The following is a 21,137-nucleotide window of genomic DNA, read 5'->3' as shown; positions in this document are numbered from 1 at the left end:
ATTTCGTAAACTAGGACACCATATAGAGGAGTAACTACTGGGCGCATTCTAGTCATTGAACTCATAGAGTCAAGACCTAAATGTATCACAATCTTTTATTTTCTTTTCGTAAAAATAACAGTAAAAGCAATGAAGAAATTAAGCAGACCCTTTCAGGAACTGATGAATGTCACATTCACAACCAAATCTATGAACCATACACAAACGCAAATCATCGTAGGCTCATACGTACTGACACAAATGTATAGACTTACACTCACATATAAACGAATTTACATGCATACACAAGCTATCATTAGCAATTTAAAATACACACACACACACACACACACACACACACACACACACACACACACACACAAGTTCAAAACATACTCGCTGGTCTACACATAATTAAATATGCTAAACAAACTCGGCCACACAATAACTATTTTTGCTAAGAGTATCTCATGTGTAATATCATACAAACCATACGAATAACGACCAATATCTTCCTCCATTTTGTGAAAGACTGTAGATTTTGTATTTTATCATCATTATCATTGTCATCGTCGTAGTCATTTTCATTGTTATAAAACTCAGGTCAATAAAACTTGCTTACCATAGAAAGTCATTCTTGACAAAACCAGTATGCTCATGACAATCATGCCCATTAATTAGTTATAGTTTACATAAGAGCGTGCGTTTTCAATCCTGCAGTAGGTTTTTCCCATCCTACCTTTTCCATTACACCTATTTATAAGCAAAATGTGTCATAAATTACTTCCATTCTATGTATGCTCTCGTTAACAGATTGGCGCATTAAGTGTAAGTCATACATTATCATTATCAATGAAAACACAAGACACACTGTCCTCAACAGTAAGAGGGTAAACTAGTCAGGGATGGGGAGTAGCTGTAGCCTAGCTACAGCTACTGTAGCCGGCTACAAATTTTGTAGCTTGTAGCTTAGCCGGCTACAAATTAAAAAAAAGTAGCTTTTAGCCGTAGCTACATTTTAGAAAGTAGCTGTAGCTTGGCTACATGTTGGCTACTTTCACGACTGTAGCACTCTAGTAGTGTACAAAGTATAATGTCTTTGGGTTGTAGATTTGCATCTATATTCCAGAATGTTCAGCACGGCAGCAATGTAAAAGATAGAATGTCTTTGTGCGAGGGAGGAAATGATGTTCAACAATGTAGCGATGTTCAAACATGTTTTTATTGCGACGAAATAGAATGTCTGTGCTAGAATGTTCGAGGGGAGGGAGAATAAATAGCAGGGCACGTGTCTCGCACGCTCAGTAACCGGAAGTACCGGGTCGTCCATGTGGCGGGAGCGATTTGAAAAACGAAGAAGGACGTACCCATCAATTTCCAGCCTTATTTGAAATTTTTTACATTTTGCGAAGGCACAAAATGTGGGTATAGTTTCAAATGCAAGAATTGTTGAGAGATAGTTCAGTCTGGCAGGACTTATCATGACAAAAGCTGCGCACTAGGGTGACAGACAGCAACTTCGAGGCCAAAGTTCTGGTCAAATTCAATTCCATGAAAAAAGAATGTAGATTTGTTTTAAGGTTACCGGTACACTCCAAAATTTAAATCCATATTTTAAATATCTTTAAGGGTTTTTAAATATAGAGTAACAAAATAACATAAATACAGCACTTTAAAACTGTTTTTGAGTACCTAAAGTGAAAATTGTGACTTTAATCAACGATTTTGTTTCAAAACGTACAAGCATTTAAAAAACAAATTTACACAATACCATAAGTCATATACCAAAGGTTTTGGATTTTTTGTAAACTAGAGGCACTGATAAGAAAACTGATGCATAAGGCGTTTTGATATCTCAAGATCTAGGAGATATAAAAAGTCAGACATGGTACCCCCGACTCAGTGTGAATGTGGCAATTAAATATTTAGAAAATATTTAGAAAAATGTTAATTTTATCAAAAGTAATGTTTATACCATATTCTCAAATGCATCACTTTGTAGCTTATGCATTTCTAAACAAAATTGCAAAATTTTACTGCTGTAGCACAAGCCAATCTTGAGAAATTTGTTTTTATAGTTTAGGACTGGGTGTCAAAAACGACAAACAGAGAAATTCAAGCTTAAAGATTTAAAATAAATATATCTTGTATCAGATCATTTTTGAAAAATATATCTCAGTGTTTATATGCTACACTTGACATCATACTATATAATTAAAGTCTATTCTAGTATGCCAGGACTATACTTTTCACCCTATCAGCTTTTGGAAACAATTAGTTTGTGTTCCTTTCTTTGTTTTCAGTGTCAGTGATAGAAAAAAAATGCCTTATGATCTGCTTGCCTAAATTAGATTAAGCAGTGTTTTACTTATATTCCATGCAAACTCATTTATTTCAATGGTCTGTTGTTCATTGTCACAGTATTGATAAGAGGTTGACATTTTTCATCACCACATAACCTAACTTATTGAAAATTCCACCAGGTACCTGATACTTAAGCATCTGTTTAGTTTTCATTTGTAAGTAATAGGGAACAAATAGTTATAGAAAACAAATGTTTATCGGAAAACTTATGTAATTTCTTTTGTCACTAAAACAGGATGAGGAAAAAGATCCAGAAATGTTTAATATAATCGTATAATACGTGTACTTATTGTGTGAAAAAGGCCGGGGGAGGAAGGGTGCAAGGAATGAATGAAAGCATTTATGGATTCACTAAATAAAATTGTCGGTATATCGCAGTTCTCCGTTTCATTATTATAATAAAAACTTTGTAAATCAAGTAATAGTGTTTAGTGTGTATGTCTGATGTTTGTGTATGTTGCTACAGCCAGCTGGCTACAGCTAACTTGTTATAACATCACGCTTTTAAAAGTAGCCAAAAGAAGCTGGCTACATTTTAAAAGTAGCCCAAAGTAGCTGGCTACTTTTTGCAAAATTGTAGCTGTAGTGTAGCCGGCTACATTTTGGAAAAAAGTAGCTGTAGCCTAGCCGGCTACAAATTAAAAGTAGCTTGCCCATCCCTGAAATTAGTCCTTAGATTTTAGTCAGTGTTAACGGATGTTTTGTGTTCCTGGGTGGCTTCGTTTTCTCTCAGTAAAGATGTTGGTTTATCCACAAGTAGTCCGCAGTGTGAATCCGGTTTATAGTCGGGTAAAGTTGTAGCGTCTGGATCTCTTTCCACATTCTCGTTGTTGTTGTTTTTTAGTCTATCCTGCTCGATGATAGTTCTGAAAAAAATTGGCAAATACCGCTAATCTCAAATAAGTTTACAGGTAAACTGTTCTTCTTAGCCTTACTAGATAAATTAATGGTAACCAAGGCAAATAGGAAAAAAGTAACAAAAGTAATAAAGTAAGCCACACTTTTGTAAGCTGAAAAAAATTAAGGTAAGAAAACTGTTGATAAAAGAGGCAACAACTTTACATGCACATTATTGCGCGACAAGAGAAGATAATTACAAACCTCTGAATTGTGATTTGCACCTTTTTTTTTTTTGAAAATAACAGTGCATCAACGAAATTATAGTTTGTTATTAAAATTCCTTGCCTACCATCTTGTCGCCAGTTTGTCTTTCAGCGGAGTAATATCCATTCATTTAAACTGTCACGATAACTACTAAGACTGAGAGATTAAAATTGGATGATAAATTCTATGTAGTGAGTGTAGACATCTCTATTTTTATAGAGTTAATGTCATAAAGTCAAAAACAAGTTACGGACGACATTTAACTGTAGCACTGTATGGAGTAAAACTGAAAACAAAGGTCTGTCAAAAGTTTTAATTACTTACGAAAATAATCTAACTTTCTCGATGTCCAGAGATCCTGCAATAAAAAGAAATATAGTTAATATAACTGATTGCATCCTGTGTTTTTATATTATTGTAACATCATAATAACTTTTGCGGAAATATTCAAAATGTAATAACAGAGGATACTCAAGAAAACATTTTAATGGCTTCTCATTATTTACACACTACGAAAGTACTAAGCTATTAGCACTTGTTTACTCGTATTGATATAACTAGTATTTTGTGTAATTGTTTTACTCTTATACATGCCATTTTAAAGGAAAATTATCATACTTCTCAAAAATTTGTTTCTTTTGTAGATGATATAGATGATTGTAAGCAAAGGACCGAGTATAATGAGGGCAACGCCACCAACAATACAACAATCCGATAATGCTGCAAAAAATAGTACAAAATTCATATACTGAATAGATCTTCAATGATTAATTAGATCGACAAAAATCTAGAAAAAGTCTGTACAGTTAATGTAAACATATAAAGATGACTTTTGTATGTGTTTTCTTTTATAATGGATATTTCAATCTAAAAAATGTCAGTTGATATTAAAGGAGTACTGCACTGAATTGCTATTTCTTGATAAAGTATTAAAGAAATTTATGATTTTAATTAACATTCAAGATATGTAATATATAAAAGTGTCGGCTTACATTAAATATTTAATTTCAAATCAGTAAATATGTTTGCATATCTTTCTAGTAAAATTCGATATTGAATCGCTTGAAAGTCCTTGAGATAGTTTAAGGCGATAATAAATTATGCCATTAATCAAATCAGTGAATCTGTCGTAGAGGTTTTTTTATTTGCTAAAGGTTTAGAGCAGCCGTTCTTCATTGAATAATTTATGCAATCTGTGTTATACATATAAAATAGATTAAACATTAGAATAAAACGTCTTACTCTTTGATATAAATCCACCGCGGTATGAGAGATTGGCTGTCACAATAGTTGTAGCACCTGTGCACATATATTGGTGAAAATGGAATGACACAAATTTATAGTATATTAGAGTTTATGAAATAATTATAAATTAGCTGGCTAAATTATTAATTGAAAATCACAAATAGAAAATATTAAAAAATAACAAAAAACTTGTATTTGTTATCTTTCGTCAATTTAAAATTGCCATTGGATTATTTAAATCCTATGATTGAGCTTACAGAAATGCAGTATTATTAACGAAAAAAGAGAATTTGATTAGCAGCTCCATGATGTCAATTCTTTTTCTTTCTTTTTTTTTTTGTGATCGTTGACAAGTTACCTACTTTACCATTTCAGTCACAACACTCGTTATGATATATTTTCTGCAGGAGGTCGATTCAAGTGAATATAGGTAATTAGATAACATGTAATGCAGTTATTTCGTTATAGGCAAAATTGTGCACTATGACACATGTATAAAAGCAGAAAGATCACTAAAAAACCAAATATCTTCATTCCACTTACAAATGTTGCTACGACTTACCAAAAATAGGTGCTAGAAGAATGTAAATCACTGCAATAGAATATTTTTTTTAATATATTATTACAGCTTGTGATCTATATGCAGTTTTCTACCTGAATAAATACTTCTGACTTTCTGTGAAAGAGATTAAGTAGCGCTACAAAATGAGAAAACTTGCTGTAAGGTAGTTTACTGGGTTTCATTGCAGTATACTACAAAAATTTATATTCTAGTTTAAAATTATTTGTCTACTAATCATGAATATTTTGTTGCGAGTGAATGTTTAAATAGTTTTAAGATTTAAACAATAAATAAAACGAATGCAAAATCTTTCAGGTCTTTGGTAACTTGCCTTGTCTTTTTGACAGGGTTGTACGCTTGAAATGAGAATTGCTGTCTTCTGCAACATCTATAGAATAAAAATATTACAAACATTGATGCCAGCTGTGAAATTATTTCTAGAAAAAGTTGAAGCTACATAGATGTCAGAACGATGTGTTGAAGGATAATGTAAATGTTTGTGTCAATTCTTACTTATCAGCTCAATGTTTGAGTATTTTCCTAAGTATTCCTGCAAGTACAACATATACAAAACAGCTAACATGCAAGTATGCTTGCACATATAAAACTCACGCACGAAAACACACAAACTCAAACTCTCTTCTTGCGTTCAGCTGTCATTTTAATTTGTGATCGAGTTCACGATCTGGATGCACCAATGTGAGACAAAATAAGAATACAAATAATTAACTGTATCAGATGTAGTTTAAAAAAATATTCCTGGATATATTTCAAGAGGTAAAATCAAAGCTCGTTGCATGATCCCCATTACCTTTGCAGTTCTCTCTTGTATTTGGCGAGGAAAAGATGCGACATACAATTAAAGAATGTAATATAGCGAGACACTAGTGTGACATATATATATTTTAATGACATTGAATGTGATTAAAATAAAAAATATACATTTGAATATAGCTTTAAGTATGTACAAGATCGTGTAAGTATTGTGAGATTGGTTTTTGAAATATAAGAAATGTGTACATTGACATCAATCTTAACGTTAAAGCTTGCTTACAACCGAAATATTTTTGTAAAGAGAAGATCAATCACTTACGTTCTGGAGTACAATTTGGATCATCTTGTCCTGAAAGCTGATGTCTGAAACTAATATTGTTTTTAACTTGTTTCCATAGCTTGCACATAGCTTCCCTTGAATCTGGGCAGCACAGATTTATTCAAAGTTCATATTCTGAACGCTTACCTTTAAGCAGAAGAGGAGCGTTGTACCTGTATAAAAGAAAACGCTTTAAAAGTATTATAAATATTTGGGCAACAAATAATTTTAGACTACAATGAATCAAAAAAAGAGATGAATTTCAATAACTATTCAGTATTAAAAAAACTGTATCTACGCAGATACAGTAGTATAACCCGTATAAATTACATGTGTGTGTGTGTGTTTTCCTCTTGGTATAAATGAATTGTACGATAATAGTTGTTTGATAAAATTCATTCTTTATATGTTTACATTGCTTAGACTTATCAGAAAGTGTTTCATGTCTTATTTTAAAACTATGCTAGCTGCATAATTTTGTTGGTGTAATGTAAAACGTTAGAGATTAAACCCATGAAATAATATTGATGAATTTTGATCAGATTGAAAGTTTCTAAACAAAACCTGTTAAGTCCTTGAATAATAAAAAAATGATGCAACAATCTGTAAAGCGCATACTCAGACTTCTAAGGAGCATTCTCTTAGCACATAAAAAACAAAAACGAAACATGGACAGCATACGAGGGACAGGAAAACAAACAACATATAAACTACTAAAGAATAAACAGTACTGATAGCGAATATAAACAAAATACAGAAAATGCAAAGAGGAACAAAGTAATGAGGACGGAGAGTATCACGATTTTAGCAAAAGGAAGACGGGAGGGGAAGTAGCAATAAGCGGAAATGGGAGGAAGGGTGTGACAAAGGACTAACATTGTGGGAACTAATGTTAAGAGTAATGGTCAAGGACGAGGAGCGTTTTCATTGCACATTTAAATAACTCAAGAGATTTAGCACTAGGTCGGTGTCGGGTATGGAAAGGGAGAGAGTTCCAATGTTTCGCTGCACAATAACTAAACCTCCTGTGGCCATGTGTTGTTGTTGTGGTGACAGGAAGACTAAGCAGACGATCATCAGACGAGGAGCGGACTTGTGTAGCTGGGATGTGAGGGAAGAGCAGTTGAGAGAAATAATCAGGGCAGGTGTCAGCAAAGAAATGAAAACACAGCACGGACAGTTTGTACTGGATGCCAGAACGGATGGAAAGCCAGTGTAGACAACGAAGGAGAGGGTGGCGTGGTCACGTGTCCTGCTCTAAGCATCAGACGTGCAGCAGAGTTCTGTACTTTCTGGAGTTTGTGAGGAAGAACGGGGATAAGTAAGAATTAAACTGCTTTGTCCGTCATATATTACACATAACTCGAAGTCATAAAATTTTAACAGTATTTCAAGCCAGTTATAGTGAAATAAAAAGAAAAAAGTACACAATAGACGCTATATTTACCTTCGTTCTATTCATGATATCCTCCAAAATCGCTAAACCTTACCAATCAAAGAAGGCCTAGGCCTTTATGACGGCTTGGTATTTAAATAGCAAACCTTTTCATTCGGGGTTTCCCTTACAGGTAAAGGTCATCACCAAAGCTTTTCAGGTAGTAAGGGTGGAGGAATGAGAATGTTAGAGACCTAACTTTCACTATCACTGACAGTTGTGATAACTTGGCTGTTTAGCGAGCATTGGCCATCTTAAACGTGTTAAGTCAGTGTCGATGGCTGCTGTAGATTTTCCGAAGTTAAAATTCTGAAGTTCAGACAAGTTGATAATTGAGGGTTCTGTCGTTGATTTCTTTCCGGCCTTTTTTCATCTTTTAAAAATTCGACCTTCCTACTCAGCCTTGCTTCGCTATAAGATAATAAGTCCTGGCTTAAAGGTTCAGTAAAGGCTGTGACGGCGGTGATGTGGCGTGCTGTGTGACGTCAGCAGGGACAGGAGGTGTCGGTCATTGTTAGGATTTGAACTCAAGTGATGATGATGATGATGATGATGTAGTTTTATAACGCGCTAGTATCCACATCACAAAGATGCGCTCAATGCGCGGTGATCCCAGCAGCCACCAAACTGCAGGTCAAATGAAACTTCAAAAAAGTTTAAACAAGTGAGTCTTCAGATTTTTCTTGAAAGATCCAATACTATCAGACTCCTTGGTCGAAAGGGGAAGCGAGTTCCACAAAAGCGGGGCGACATTGGAGAAGGATCTGAAACCCGCAGTGTTCTTGTTAGCATTCCCTGACTGAACACTCGGTCGTTCAAGTCTGAAGTGTGCTGTGATCGGTGGTATGTCGTTAGTTGGATTAGTGATATATATTAGTGATAACAATCAAGATGGTTGTGAGCAATGTCCAACCATATCATTGCATCAGCTCACACTGGGATTGAGTTGACGTCATCGGAGGGCTAAAGAGTCCCGTGTAATTTCACTTATTAAATACAACATCCTAAGAAACATTCAACTTGTTCAACTTGAACAGACACGAAAATAGACGAGATTCAAACTAACCCTACTCTTTAGGAGATTATAAGTAGTTTTATTTTGCCTTTACAATCCATTTAAATCAGTCGTGTCAATGACCTTTCGTTTCAAACCTGCTGTACTCTGTTGACATCATTTTTAATGATATTTTACACTTTTGAGTCTCCGAAGAAATGTTGCCACTCTGAAGGAAAGTGAGGGTCACGTTCATGACTCCATTGTTGTTGATTTATCAACTAATATGCATATATAAATTCAAAAATGATACAAAAAATCCACAGTACCGTACACACGCGACCTATTGGTGTCTCTAGGCTGTGTTCATCTGACACCATAGTATTGTCTACTGCTGTTGTTTGACGTAGTGGAAATGACGACGATGCTGACGAGCAGGAGAGGGGAATAATGATTCGAGAATTACAATAGTTTAGATAATCCAACTGCTTGTGTTACTGCTCGTGCTGCTTACAATGATGCCGATGATTATGGTGGCCCGATGGTGAGACTAGAGAGTTCTAGGGAAAAGAAACACCTGACGGCTCACTTTAGGCACGGCTGCCACCCTTAACGCACTTACTCAGTTGTTAGTACCTTCGCTCTCTTTTACTCTAGTAAATGCTTGAACTCGCTGACAACACAGTTACAAAGACAACTCAGAGTGCAAATATTATAACAACAGGTTTAATAAAGAATGATATAGATATAATACAATTATTTCTCTTGCTACGGGACGGGCACAGGCCCTGGCGGTCGGTAGTGTACTTCGTTTGTTTGTTTGTTTTGTTTGTGTTTTATGCCGTGCTATCAACTATGGCTATATCACGGCAAAAAGTTGCTGTAATTTGAAAGGTTTAAACAACCTAATTCTTGTACATTTGATACACTTTTAAAGGTCAACATAATAAGTAAACCAAAATGTAAAAAAGGGTGGGAAAGCATTAAAAGGGGTGTTGAAGTCCAAAAAGGTTACTATTACACCAACAATTTGCTAATAGAGCCCTATTCTCTTTAAAAAGGAAAAGATTGCCGCTGATGGGATGGACCTAAATAATGAAAATAAAGATTTCTCTGTAAAAAATTTACAACGAATAGTCTGAAGCTTCGGACAGATAATCAAAAAGTGTATAACAGTAAAATTTTCCTTACACCAGGGACAAACAGCTGGCGGTTTACCTCGTAAGTAGTCGGCAGTGTACAGAAATAGTCAAATTTCGGGCACCACTGTCACAGGAATGACGAGAATAATTCGAGGGCTGATCTCCTCGCATCTCAGAAGACAAGAAGCTGAGCGGTTCCAACGATAGGCTTGAAATACCACATTCTCACGAAGCTTAATATGGGCAATACAACGTCATTGTAACGATTCGCGATTGAGACGAATCTAGTTAGATTCATTTTTATTTTTAACTCTCCCTGTGGTCAGGGAAGAGCAGTCGCGCGAGAGCTGACGTAGCTCTGCGTGACGATTCTTTTGCGTCATATAGTGAATGACGTAAAATGAACTGAGCACAGTGTAGCTAGGGCGACGGTAGGCAATGGAGAGCCATGTAGTACTCATGATTTGTTGAGACAGTCTCCAAGAAAGACAGTTGGATGGTCGTCCTAGTTACCTGGTCGCTAAGGGTGCCTGATTGGTCAGGAAGAGAAAAAGAACGAGTTAACCTAGGAGATCTAACGTTTCTAGAGGAGACGAGACCAAGCAGTTGGAGAGTGCGGAGCTCCGTGGTCAGTGAACAGTGTGTTGTTAACTGCCTGCAACGGATATCCAACGTTTTTCCTGAGGCGTATTATCGTGTGTATTCCGAGTGTGGTGTGGAAATCAATTCAGTCGGAATATAACATCTTCGCCGATACGGCTTTAATCTCTCCTTAGCTTCACGAACTGCGTGAAGTGATACATCGGACATAACCTGCTGATCTAGTCAGTGATCACGTCAGCGCCAACCGTCTGAGAAACGTTAGGAGGAGGTTGACGCTGGAGGGGGTAGCGTTATTTTATTTTGTTTCATCCTCATCATATCGTTAGTTAATTTCATAAACATTAAATGTGTTAATCGTTGGCCGGACCTTTTTGTTGAAAAAGGTGAAAGAGTGCGGCGAGCGTGGTTTACATGCAGATGTTTACACGCGCTCGCAAACACATTCAACACACTCTTTCGTAAAAACGTTACAGTCATTTATTCTTCAAATTACGTCATTTTCATTTGCGTCACTAAGACTTTCATCAACCCACCTCCCTCTCTTTCTTGACAATCTGCTGCGTTTGGTTTTGAACAGAAGATGATGATTACGACGACGACGACGACGACGATGAGGATGATGATGATGAACAAGAATAAGACATTTAACTGGTATTAAAAATTACTAGTAACTCCATAATAGTTTGACAAGACAAGAAGTGAAGTTAAATTGTCAGATCACTGTCACTCTTATATTTAGACATAATAGGTGTTGTGGAATCAGTAGACATTGCAAGGGAAGCAAATCCTGAGTCAGCAAAGACTTCAAGGTCAATGTCTGTTGGACCAACCCCGATTGTTTCCAATGGTATTGATGTCGTATTCACAGCAGCTTTCTTGGAAGCTGTTTCTCTGAAAACCATCGTAAAGATTTTAAGATATAATCTGGAAAGTTCCAAAATGGCAAATAAATAAAAAAGACAAAAGAGCAAATGTTGAATATACCTATATACGTTCACAAGCAAAACCTTCTTTCTCTTCCTCTTTACATGTTCCCCTTTTCACCCCGTTGTTTGCTTTCATTCTTTGTCTTCTCCTTTTCAAGTTTTTTTATATATTTTTTTACTTATAGTAGGAAGCTTAATGTACAATGAGTAGCTTCTTGTCGGACAAGGAGTAGGTAGTGCAAGTAAAACTTTTCTAATCTTCATTTACAATTTTGAGACGCATCAGTCTACTGACGTTAGACTCTGAAACGCTTTCTATTTAATACTAATAGGATAATTTTTTGGAGAAGTTTTGCCCTTTAAAGGCAGTAGAAACGTCGCTATCAAATTCTAATGTCTAACATTGATACTAAAAAAAGAAGTTGATGAGATGCTATGAAGATATATCAGATTATAAACTTAAAATACTTACTGTTTTTCTTTCTTGATTGATCCTAAAAGAAAAAATAAATCACGAAGTAAAGTTAGAAAAAAATTGTCTTCACGAAAAAAGCAATATTAATATGTATCATTGTAAAACTAGAGTTTTTTCCCAAAACTTCGCTGCTACCATAATGTAAACTTTTAATGCCGTACTTAGAAAGGTTGCAGAACATTGAAGGCAATTCTTTTTGTTATAGTGTATAACACTGTATTGTTTTTCATACAGTAGGAGCAATAGAAGTCTTTTGTAATTAAATTTATGATTACGAAACATTTTAAATTCTGTAAATAGATAAAGAATAGAGAAATTGTTGTCTTACTTTTCAATCGCCGGTTTTTCCGAAGAAGGAAAGTGAGGATTAATACTAGTATTAATATCCCAATACCAAATGCAACAGCAGTTGCCATGATTGCTGCGACAATAACAACAACAATAATAGTTAAACTCATGAAGCCCGCTTTTATTGAGAAGGAGAGTTACGAAAAAACCGAAAGATGGTGGGGGGGGGGGTCGGGGTTTACAGTAACTAAGGTTATATCATGGCAAGGCAGCCAGCCTGTAAACAGCTGCTACACACAGAGAAAAAACAGCATGCCTGAGACGAGAGTTGAACCCAGGAAGTCAAACTTCCCCGTATTAGTGAATAGCGCTCAACGGTGCGCCACCTAACCCTAACCTACCGGACCGCCCTAACACACACATTTAGCAGAAATACAAGCAGTTAATAGAGTACAAGCTGCACAGTGGTGAATATGGGAGTACATAGACGAGTAAGTGAAACACAACATGAATCTAAAAACCTGAAAACCTGAAAAGTTAGCTGAGGCATTTCTCAAAGCGATAGGTTTTGAGGTTAGAGTTAACTTTTGATGAGAAGGGTTAGAGAATTATAAATGTTTGACCATAGAAAAATAAGCGTTCGATAATTAGTGGGACTGATAGGAAGCATGAGGAGATCGAAGATATGGAGTGAGGTGACGGGCAGGAAATAGGGAGATACAGACATTGAAAGTAAGTTTTGCAACAATTAAAGCTATTCAGGCGTATTTTTATCTTAATGCCTTCAGAAAAATAGATGATCGGTCAACTTTTGATCAAAATCTTATTTTTTCGGTTGTTTTGCAAAAACCTAATAGATTTTAGTATATCTCAATGCAACAATAGAACCAGTGGTCTAGTATGCAATTTGCTAATATATAATGCCTGCATTTTTTGTTGAAGTTTTGCTGAGGCCTTTTCTCCTGTCAGTGAATGTTATATGGTTACAGAATTTGTAGTTATTATGAAGAAAAACAATGGAATTCCCACCATGTTCGCCACCTACTCCCCTTTAAAACACTTTTAAAATCTATTTCACATGTGCATACATTATATATTTTATGTGCACTGAAAATGCACCTCTTCTTTAAGCGTTACTGGTGACACTAGTTTCCATAATGCTTGTCCTTTATCACACACCCTGATCCCTTTTCCTTTTATTGCTACTTCCCTACTCTTCTTCCTTCGATACTCTCAGTCCTTGGTACTTAAATCCTCTTTTTTATATTTGTCTTTTATTCGTCATCAGTACCATTGTTTATCCTTCCGTCGTTTATGTTGGTTTTTTTTGTTTGTTCTTCTGTCCCTCTCATGTTTTCCAAGTCTCGTTCTTGTTCTTATGCGCTGAGCATACTCGTTAGAAGTGTGAGTACACGCATTACTTGCGTTGTTGTTTTTTATTATTATTATTATTATTATTATTATTATTATTATTATTATTATTATTATTATTATTATTATTATTATTATTATTATTTATTATTATTATTATTATTATTATTATTTATTATTATTATTATTAAGTAATAAACAATGACAATATAATTTAACAACAATATGTCTAGATTTCGTCTGTTCACTTGCCTTCATAAGAATGTTCTGACTTTTCCTTAGAGTTATCTGCTAGAAAATAAATAGAAAGATATACCATAATTAGTTTTCATATAATGAAGTTAGAACAAGACCACAATAAAATGTGAGTGAGATTGAAAATTAAATAAATTTTATTCAGTAAATAAGCAAAGAACATTTCTACAATTTGATAAATAAAGAAAATGCGTTTAAAAATGGTTGTTTTTTTTACTCACGGTATACCGGGTATCTACATATCTAAGTATATTTCGCAGAAAAATATAAATAGTTACAATCTTCGAAAACTTACTCATTGTGGTGCTGTTAAAAATTTTTGATGTAGCTTCCGTGATGTTGCCTGCAAATGTTAAGTATTATCACACACGTACACACAAGCATGAGCTCGCACGCACACACACACACACACAAAGCAAATCCATGCATGTGTATACACATGCTACTAGCTTAAACCTAAAAAGGAATTTCACGATTGACAATTTTTCAAGATATCATAAACCACTTTTTTGTAAACAAGTAATTAACGTACAATAATTTTAATATGTATGTATAGTATCTTCTTTACGGACGTCCGTTGATAAAATATCAAATCAAACGATGCCTTTCTGTGAGGAAATGCCAGGTAAATGCCTAGTCGTGTGCTTTGCCTGTGAGTGTATTTTACTGCATTGGGTATTTTGTTTATATGTTGTTAATAATTACTTACACAGGGTACTTGAAAACTGTATGTATCTTCTAACACTGTAATGCTACCTATCTTTTTATCTCTTTGTCTGCCTGTTTGTCTATGTGTATGCTTTACACACTATATATATATATCTTACTTGTTGTAGTGCTGTCAACGAGGCGAGTTGTCACTGGAAAAGCTGTACACCGTCACACATACACACACACGCACACACCCCGATAAATAAAAATAGAGACAAAGATATTCTCTACAGTCAACTGCAGTTTTCAAATAATAAAAGAACTATCTATACAAGCAGAAATGGTTTGACATGCCCAACAATACGCAAACGAAGAGGCAACCCAAAACAAATTAGGCTTAAACGATGGATAGTGACTATCTAAATCATTTCTCCTGAACACTTTGTTTAATTAATCGATAAAATAAGTAATAAATAGTCTTTAATTTTATGTTTATGTGTGTTTTACACAAAGGAAAGCAAGCTGACTCCAATATTTATTGCATTATGCAGAGAAAGACCATAAAATATTACAGAATGCTAAAACAAAGTGTTTGTTTTTGTCCATACTCATGGCCACCTAAAGTTATAGAATCGTTGAAATAAGCTAACAGACCAAAATTCCGCAAAGTGTTAATATTCACTGTAATGCAAACAAAAACCGCAAAAGACCCGAAAATATTTTAGAAAGAACTAAGAACGCGAAGAAGGTGATATTACTTCAGCGAAATAGTGCTCTTAAAGCAAATATAAGACCAAATGTTATATTTTTTAAATTTAGAAACTAAATGTCTCTTGGGAGCGACCGAGAGAAAATTCTTATTACTGATGCTTGGGAGTCAGAGACATTTGTATAACAAGTTGTGGTAAAAAAAACGTATGCTATGTCTTGGCAATCTGACGTGGTTGTATTTATTTTACTTAACAACCCCATAAAGCTTACCAGGTGGAGTCAAGCAAGGGCCTGACTGAAGATGATCATGACAAGAGAATTGATATCTGAAGTGTTCATCGTTCATATTTGACGTTTCCGGTAGCTTTATCTCAACGTGATTAGCATCTGCACGATGCCAGGCGACCCCAGGGTAAGAGCTTCCACAATCGTATGTCTTTGTCTTTACATCCCAGTCACAGCTAAACACTGACCCTGCGTAATATATTTGGAAGCATAATAATTAGAGAGGTTGTTTGATCACTCCCCTGTTGTATATCTAAAGAATCGTGCACAGCTTACTACAGCAATCCCTGTACAGAAAGAAATATTTAGATCATTAATCGTTTATTGTGAAGTATGAACGATTCTTATATCTTCTTAATTAATCCTCATCTCATAAACACTGGCCAACAATTTTTTTTTTTTTTACAAAAGTCATGTGATTGAAATAAACGTCATTTTTTAGTAACTTCTATGTGCTCATAGTAGGTATCGGAAATTTTTAAGTAGGAACAACTCGCTGACCTTGTGTTACTATTATATTGATTGTCTTATTATGACTTTACTCCACAATATGTAATTAGCCGTAATTAGCAAAATTAGCAAAAAAATAGTTTTGCAGAAATATCACCATTGTTTCTCCACCGTACTCCTGCAAGAGTGCTGCTCCTAGTCCCACCCCACTCGCGTCAATTTGAACAATGAACGGTTTGTCAAACTTGGGCAGCGCTAGTATGGGTTGGGAAGACAGAACGGTTTAAGTTAATGCTTGGACACATTCATTCGACTAATGAATATGCTTTGGGTTGTTTCCTTTTATCAACTCTGTACTGGGTGCAGCCACCGTAGCAAAGTTAGGAACATAGCGTCGGTAGTAGCTGATCAGACCTAAGAGTGCTCTCACTTGCTTCTTACTGCTAGGAGTAGGAAGTCTTAGAATTTTCTGTACTTTATCAGGACTGGGACGCAGATGCCCCTCCCCCACTATGTGTCCTAAGAATTCCAGGCTCTGAAATCCCATCTGAATTTTCGAAGGTCTTACAGTGAGTTGATAATAGGCTAAGGTTCTTAACACCCCTTCTACATGAGTCAGATGCTCGTCCCACGTTTCGCTAGCAACCAGTAAATCATCAAAGAAGGTATGTGCTGAAAACCTTTCCATATTGAGCGCTCTCATAGCTCTCGCAAACGTTGCAGGAGCTGTAGCCAATGCAAAAGGCATTCGGGTCCATTGAAACAGGCCTTTGGTTGTTTGAAAGGCTGTTTTTGGCCTATCTTCTTATTTAACTCTGATTTGCCAATATCCTTTGGCCAAATCTATTTTAGTGAAAAATTGGGCTCGGCCCAATTGGCTATATACAGTTTCGGGATCCGGAATGGGTTCTGAGTCGAACTCCGTTATTTTATTTAAGGCTTGGTAGTCGATGCAAAACCGTACCGAACCGTCCTTCTTTCTGACCAACAACGCTGGTGATGCATAAGGTGAGGACGATGGTTCGATCACTCCCATTTGTAACATTTTAATCACTTCCTTTTCCATGGTTTGCTGTAGAGCAAAAGGAAGTGGATAGGGCCTTAAGCGCACTACCTCTGGAGAAGTCAGTCTAATTTGGTGCTCAATTTCACCGTTAAACTGTCCTGGCATCACGGTCAGTATGTGTTGATAATTCTTTAGAATATTCCTCAGTTGTGTGGTCTGGAACTCAGTCAAGTCGGGCCCCATTTTAATGCTGTTTATGTCCTCTTTCATCTCCCCAGGAAGAACTGGTATTTCCACTGAATAATCATCGGTATCGGCTATCAATAAGGTCACATTTGCCAGGTGTCCAGTAGATTTCTTCTCGAATACTTCTGATGGCACGATAAATCTTTGGGGTCACATCTCTTCCGAGATAAGATCCGAACAAGCCATGGATTTATCGTCATTGGTCTGTCCACAGTTAGCAGTTTTGGTCGTGTCTGGAATCTTCACATCAATCGGCGGTTCACGTCTGTGATACGCAACATATTAATGTGCATAACCCGGTCTTTTCCATGCATATGGATCACGAAGGTGACATTCCCGGATGACTGGAAAAGGTCCCTTCCACTGCATGAGTAGTTTATTTGTGGATGTAGGTAACATTATTAGCACTTCGTCCCCTACTTGCAGAGTTCGTTGTTACGTTTTTCTGTCAAAGTAACGTTTATTTCTTGCCGCCGTCCTATGGCTATTCTCTTGGGCCAATTGATAGCTTTCCTGTAGTAGATTTCTCAACTCATATATGTATTGGTAAACAGGTTTTGCATTCTCATCACTGATTTCCTTCTCTCTCTGTTTCTCTAGCTTTTTACCTTTCTTCTCTTGCTTCTCTTTCTCTTTCTCTTTCTCTTTCTTTATATCTATCGAAACGTTCTATACACTGTTGGACGTACGTTGGCACTATAAGCATATCCCATTTTCTGTCCTTGGGCTATAAAACTGTCTACGTCCGGTAACTCTGTTTATAGGATAAATATCAAATTTCCTTCCTATAATTAGATTTATTATAAAAATAAGTGTTTTACAATACCGACAGGTAGCTGGTAGACAGTCTCTGTCCTGCGCATGCGTTTGTCTCCCAGGTGGTTCGCAGGATGAGGGTAGGTGAGTTGGAGGCTGAGAGAACGCCCCCCCTCCCTTCCACCGGCGGTCTAAAGTTGGGCTGCTCTTGTATTCTCCCTTCCGGGTGACGGATGGTGGTTGGTGCGCAAGCGTACAGAAAGGCAGTGTAGCCCCCTTGCTCACACCAAGTTGTCGGGCTCTTAGTCCGACGGTTGCTCGCCTACGCCAGTGTGTGGTTTCTTGGCCCCCGAGAATAAGCACGGTGTGGAGCTCTAACCCACAGAGCTCTTTCGGCGAGGATGTGGACTACAGAATATACGACCAGTAATGAACATCCGCAGTAGAACCTCCACCGTACTACGTCCCCAATAATCGCAGCAGCAACTGCGAGAGGGTGAAATAAAGCCACAAATCGTTATGATCAGCCGCCCGCTGGTTGTTTTCCGTTCTACCTACCGTTTTTGTTTTTTTTTTCTATTCTTTTCGTCACCTTTTTGCCGTCACGATATTTTGACATCACAACTTACGTCATTTGCTCAAGGGCAGCAACATCCAGCCCACTACCCTAGATCAGATCAACCACGGTTGTCGACCTTCCCGCCTTACCCCCTCTACTAAGTACTTATCCGTTGCACTTTGCTATGTTTCTGCATGCATAAGAGAATATTACATAGATTAAAAGACAATTATGCAAAGTTTTTCTTTAGTGAAAGCACAAAAACAGAGTTAATAGCAGGTCGTTACTTTGTTCTCCGCCATCAGGATGATAGTAGATTTTCAAATCACTGGTACATCCATTACTTGGAAGCGACACGTACAGCTGAACAGGTATTTTGTTCTGAATTTGGCAAGTCATTGTGTGGCGACCTGAAACAGAGGTATAGGTCTATTACTCCAATTTACTCGAACTGTGTAAAACTGTGGAAGGGATTTAGAGGTCTTGCGGCCTAGTCACCCAATCATAAATGTATTCTTTTGACTTAAAAAAAAAAAAAAAAAAAAACAAAAAAACTAAAGCAAACTTTTTTGATTTTTTTAACCGAAACAGCCCTTTAGCTTACAATTTTTACAGACCGAGAGGCAGCGGTGACGTGCTAATCCAATCGTAACATTTATCATAATAATAAATACTTGAGTTGTATTTTCAGTGCAATATGTTATATGTCTGTTAATTGATCATGATATACTCTCAAATATGAAGTAAAGAACAATACATTACTTTACCTCCGGCATTGGCTGTACTTAATGAAAAGTTATACAAGCTCCTAACACTCTGATTATTAGTCACTTTCTAATCTACTCAAGAAGTCCTCAGCCTTTATAAAGTCGTTAAAGTACAGGTGTAAGAAGATCTGATTACAGATTCGGGCTTTCCCTTTACATCTGTCTTCATGGAAAAGATAAACATTCTGGGTCTCAACAATTTCAAAAGAAAAACAAACAATAATGCGATGTTATTAATGTTATTAAAGTCTATAGATGTTAATTAAGCGTGTTGTGTGCAATTATTTATTTTTTCTTAGGCGAAGGTAGACTGCATTGGCCTCTTACGGGTACAGTATTAAATATATGAAATTTTGATACCGTGCTTATTTTATATCAGTCTTTTGCGAGTGCTGCATCCCTCTCTCAATATATATATTTTAGATAAGTGGGTTAAGCGTGTATGCGTGTGTGTGGATATATTTTTTGTTTTAAGATTGTTCCAAGGACTTTTTCACGTCTCTTAAGAAAACCCCACACAAAATAATACATTTAGAAAAAGAATGAAAAGTAGCGGGGATGAAGTAAGTTCATTGACCTTTGCTAAAAGGAGTACGAACAAACCTTGTATGTATAACGAAGCACTTCATTAAACATTTAAACAACAGCCAACAGACAACACATAGGCACAAAAAAAAAACAAAAAAAACGGAGCAATTACACAAATAAGGAGCTGAGGAATGATGACAGAAGATACTTCCAAAAAAGGTATGTTTTCAGACAAGGTTTGAAAGATTTGAATACAGTGTACAGGAAGGGGTAGAAAATGTTTACCCTGTTGCTGGAGGAATTATTGTACCTATTTGAAGGGAAACAGCCTACCCGCGAAAATTGCTGGCTTTTTTCTTCTGATAATCAGCCGTGGGTCTTTCTTGATTTTGGTTTTGTGAGTTTATGAAATGAATAAATGGCTTTCTCCAGAGTGGATCCTATTAGACTTTTTTAAAAAATAATATTAAAAGTCTTAGGAATTTTTATGTTTAGCATCTCAAATGTATGAGTACACAATGTAGTGTATAAGATGCAGCAGACCGCAAAATCACGTTATTAGAGCATCCTGGGTGAAGATAAGGCTGACTTTATTTATACTCTCTCGGTTTCCTTCGTGCTGCTATGACAGTATTTTCTCAAATTCAAAACTACTTACAATGCTAGTTGTTTTTCTCCGAAACACGCTTAATATTGTGTCTGATACCGATTCCTAATTCCAAAAGACCATCACGTAGTCACACAAAAAAATGAAAGAGGGAAACTATAGGAAACTTGTTTGATTGAAAAAAAATTTCTACTGAAAAACAGCCCTTAGTCTTACCATAGACGTTATACCGTCTATGGTCTTACAAATGTGACAGACAGAGACGCAGCTGTGACGTGCTAATTCAATCATAATTTATGATAATAGTAATTTTTTTCAGATTCCTATGTCATTTCGATATATCATATAAAGATATGAAAGCTCAGTATATGATATATCAACCATGAAGTAAAGAATAATAAAAAATAAAATTACCTTCGGAATTGGCTGTACTTCATGAAACCTCACCACCGAAAAATTCGGACTCTACGTAACTTCCTTTCTGGTCTACTTAAGAAGGCCTAAGCCTTTAATAAAGCCGTTCAAGTACAGGTGTGACAAGCTCTTCGAGTAGTAGCGATTCGGGCTTTCCCTCTACAGTCTACGGACTACACCTTCTGTTTTTATGACAAAATGTGTAACGAAATTATAAATATTGAAGGTATTAACAATGTCAAAGAAAAAGAAATAATAATTCGATGTTATTAAAGTCTACAGATGTTAATTAAACTTGTATGCAGTTTCTTATGGGTATGT

The 21,137-nt window shown here is 36.1% G+C and overlaps 2 protein-coding genes across 6 annotated transcripts; both read right to left on the bottom strand.

The window, feature by feature from the left end:
- Nucleotides 1–2,882: 2,882 nt before the first annotated feature.
- On the bottom strand, nucleotides 2,883–7,854 carry LOC112568062. The gene is made up of 8 exons (XM_025245087.1): nucleotides 7,795–7,854; nucleotides 6,348–6,520; nucleotides 5,586–5,642; nucleotides 5,255–5,284; nucleotides 4,690–4,746; nucleotides 4,066–4,167; nucleotides 3,772–3,805; nucleotides 2,883–3,209 (listed from the first exon to the last, which is right to left on the bottom strand). Exons 2-8 carry the CDS (start codon nucleotides 6,433–6,435, stop codon nucleotides 3,023–3,025), a joined length of 555 nt encoding a protein of 184 aa, XP_025100872.1. The 5' UTR covers nucleotides 6,436–6,520; nucleotides 7,795–7,854; the 3' UTR covers nucleotides 2,883–3,022.
- Nucleotides 7,855–10,980: 3,126 nt separating this feature from the next.
- On the bottom strand, nucleotides 10,981–20,885 carry LOC112568057. 5 transcript variants are annotated; one of them, XM_025245076.1, is made up of 9 exons: nucleotides 20,817–20,885; nucleotides 18,788–18,910; nucleotides 15,469–15,672; nucleotides 14,664–14,705; nucleotides 14,132–14,179; nucleotides 13,834–13,872; nucleotides 12,251–12,343; nucleotides 11,920–11,941; nucleotides 10,981–11,412 (listed from the first exon to the last, which is right to left on the bottom strand). In XM_025245076.1, exons 2-9 carry the CDS (start codon nucleotides 18,897–18,899, stop codon nucleotides 11,226–11,228), a joined length of 747 nt encoding a protein of 248 aa, XP_025100861.1. In that variant the 5' UTR covers nucleotides 18,900–18,910; nucleotides 20,817–20,885; the 3' UTR covers nucleotides 10,981–11,225. The 5 variants fall into 5 exon arrangements, with proteins under 5 accessions (XP_025100861.1, XP_025100863.1, XP_025100862.1 ...); XM_025245078.1 differs by having other exon boundaries at nucleotides 13,834–13,869; XM_025245077.1 differs by lacking the exon at nucleotides 20,817–20,885 and adding an exon at nucleotides 19,268–19,413.
- Between the last annotated feature and the right edge of the window lie 252 nt (nucleotides 20,886–21,137).

This window comes from Pomacea canaliculata, linkage group LG7 (assembly GCF_003073045.1).
Source record: "Pomacea canaliculata isolate SZHN2017 linkage group LG7, ASM307304v1, whole genome shotgun sequence".
NCBI classification, from domain to species: Eukaryota; Metazoa; Mollusca; class Gastropoda; order Architaenioglossa; family Ampullariidae; genus Pomacea; species Pomacea canaliculata.
The sequence above is the reverse complement of the archived record's forward strand: the minus strand, read 5'-3'. Positions and strand labels throughout refer to the sequence as shown.

What these genes read in the sequence shown, in the direction of transcription:
- LOC112568057 (XM_025245076.1), bottom strand. Translation starts at nt 18,899, where the DNA reads ATGACTTGCCAAATTCAGAACAAAATACCTGTTCAGCTGTACGTGTCG. An exon ending in CGTTGACAGCACTACAACAA is followed by an intron (nt 14,180 to 14,663) that starts GTAAGATATATA and finishes TAACATTTGCAG; the next exon opens with GCAACATCACGGAAGCTACA. An exon ending in TTTTAACAGCACCACAATGA is followed by an intron (nt 13,873 to 14,131) that starts GTAAGTTTTCGA and finishes TTTATTTTCTAG; the next exon opens with CAGATAACTCTAAGGAAAAG.
- LOC112568062 (XM_025245087.1), bottom strand. Translation starts at nt 6,435, where the DNA reads ATGTGCAAGCTATGGAAACAAGTTAAAAACAATATTAGTTTCAGACAT. An exon ending in AACCCTGTCAAAAAGACAAG is followed by an intron (nt 5,285 to 5,585) that starts GCAAGTTACCAA and finishes ATTCTATTGCAG; the next exon opens with TGATTTACATTCTTCTAGCA. An exon ending in GAGAAAGTTAGATTATTTTC is followed by an intron (nt 3,210 to 3,771) that starts GTAAGTAATTAA and finishes AATTTTTTTCAG; the next exon opens with AACTATCATCGAGCAGGATA.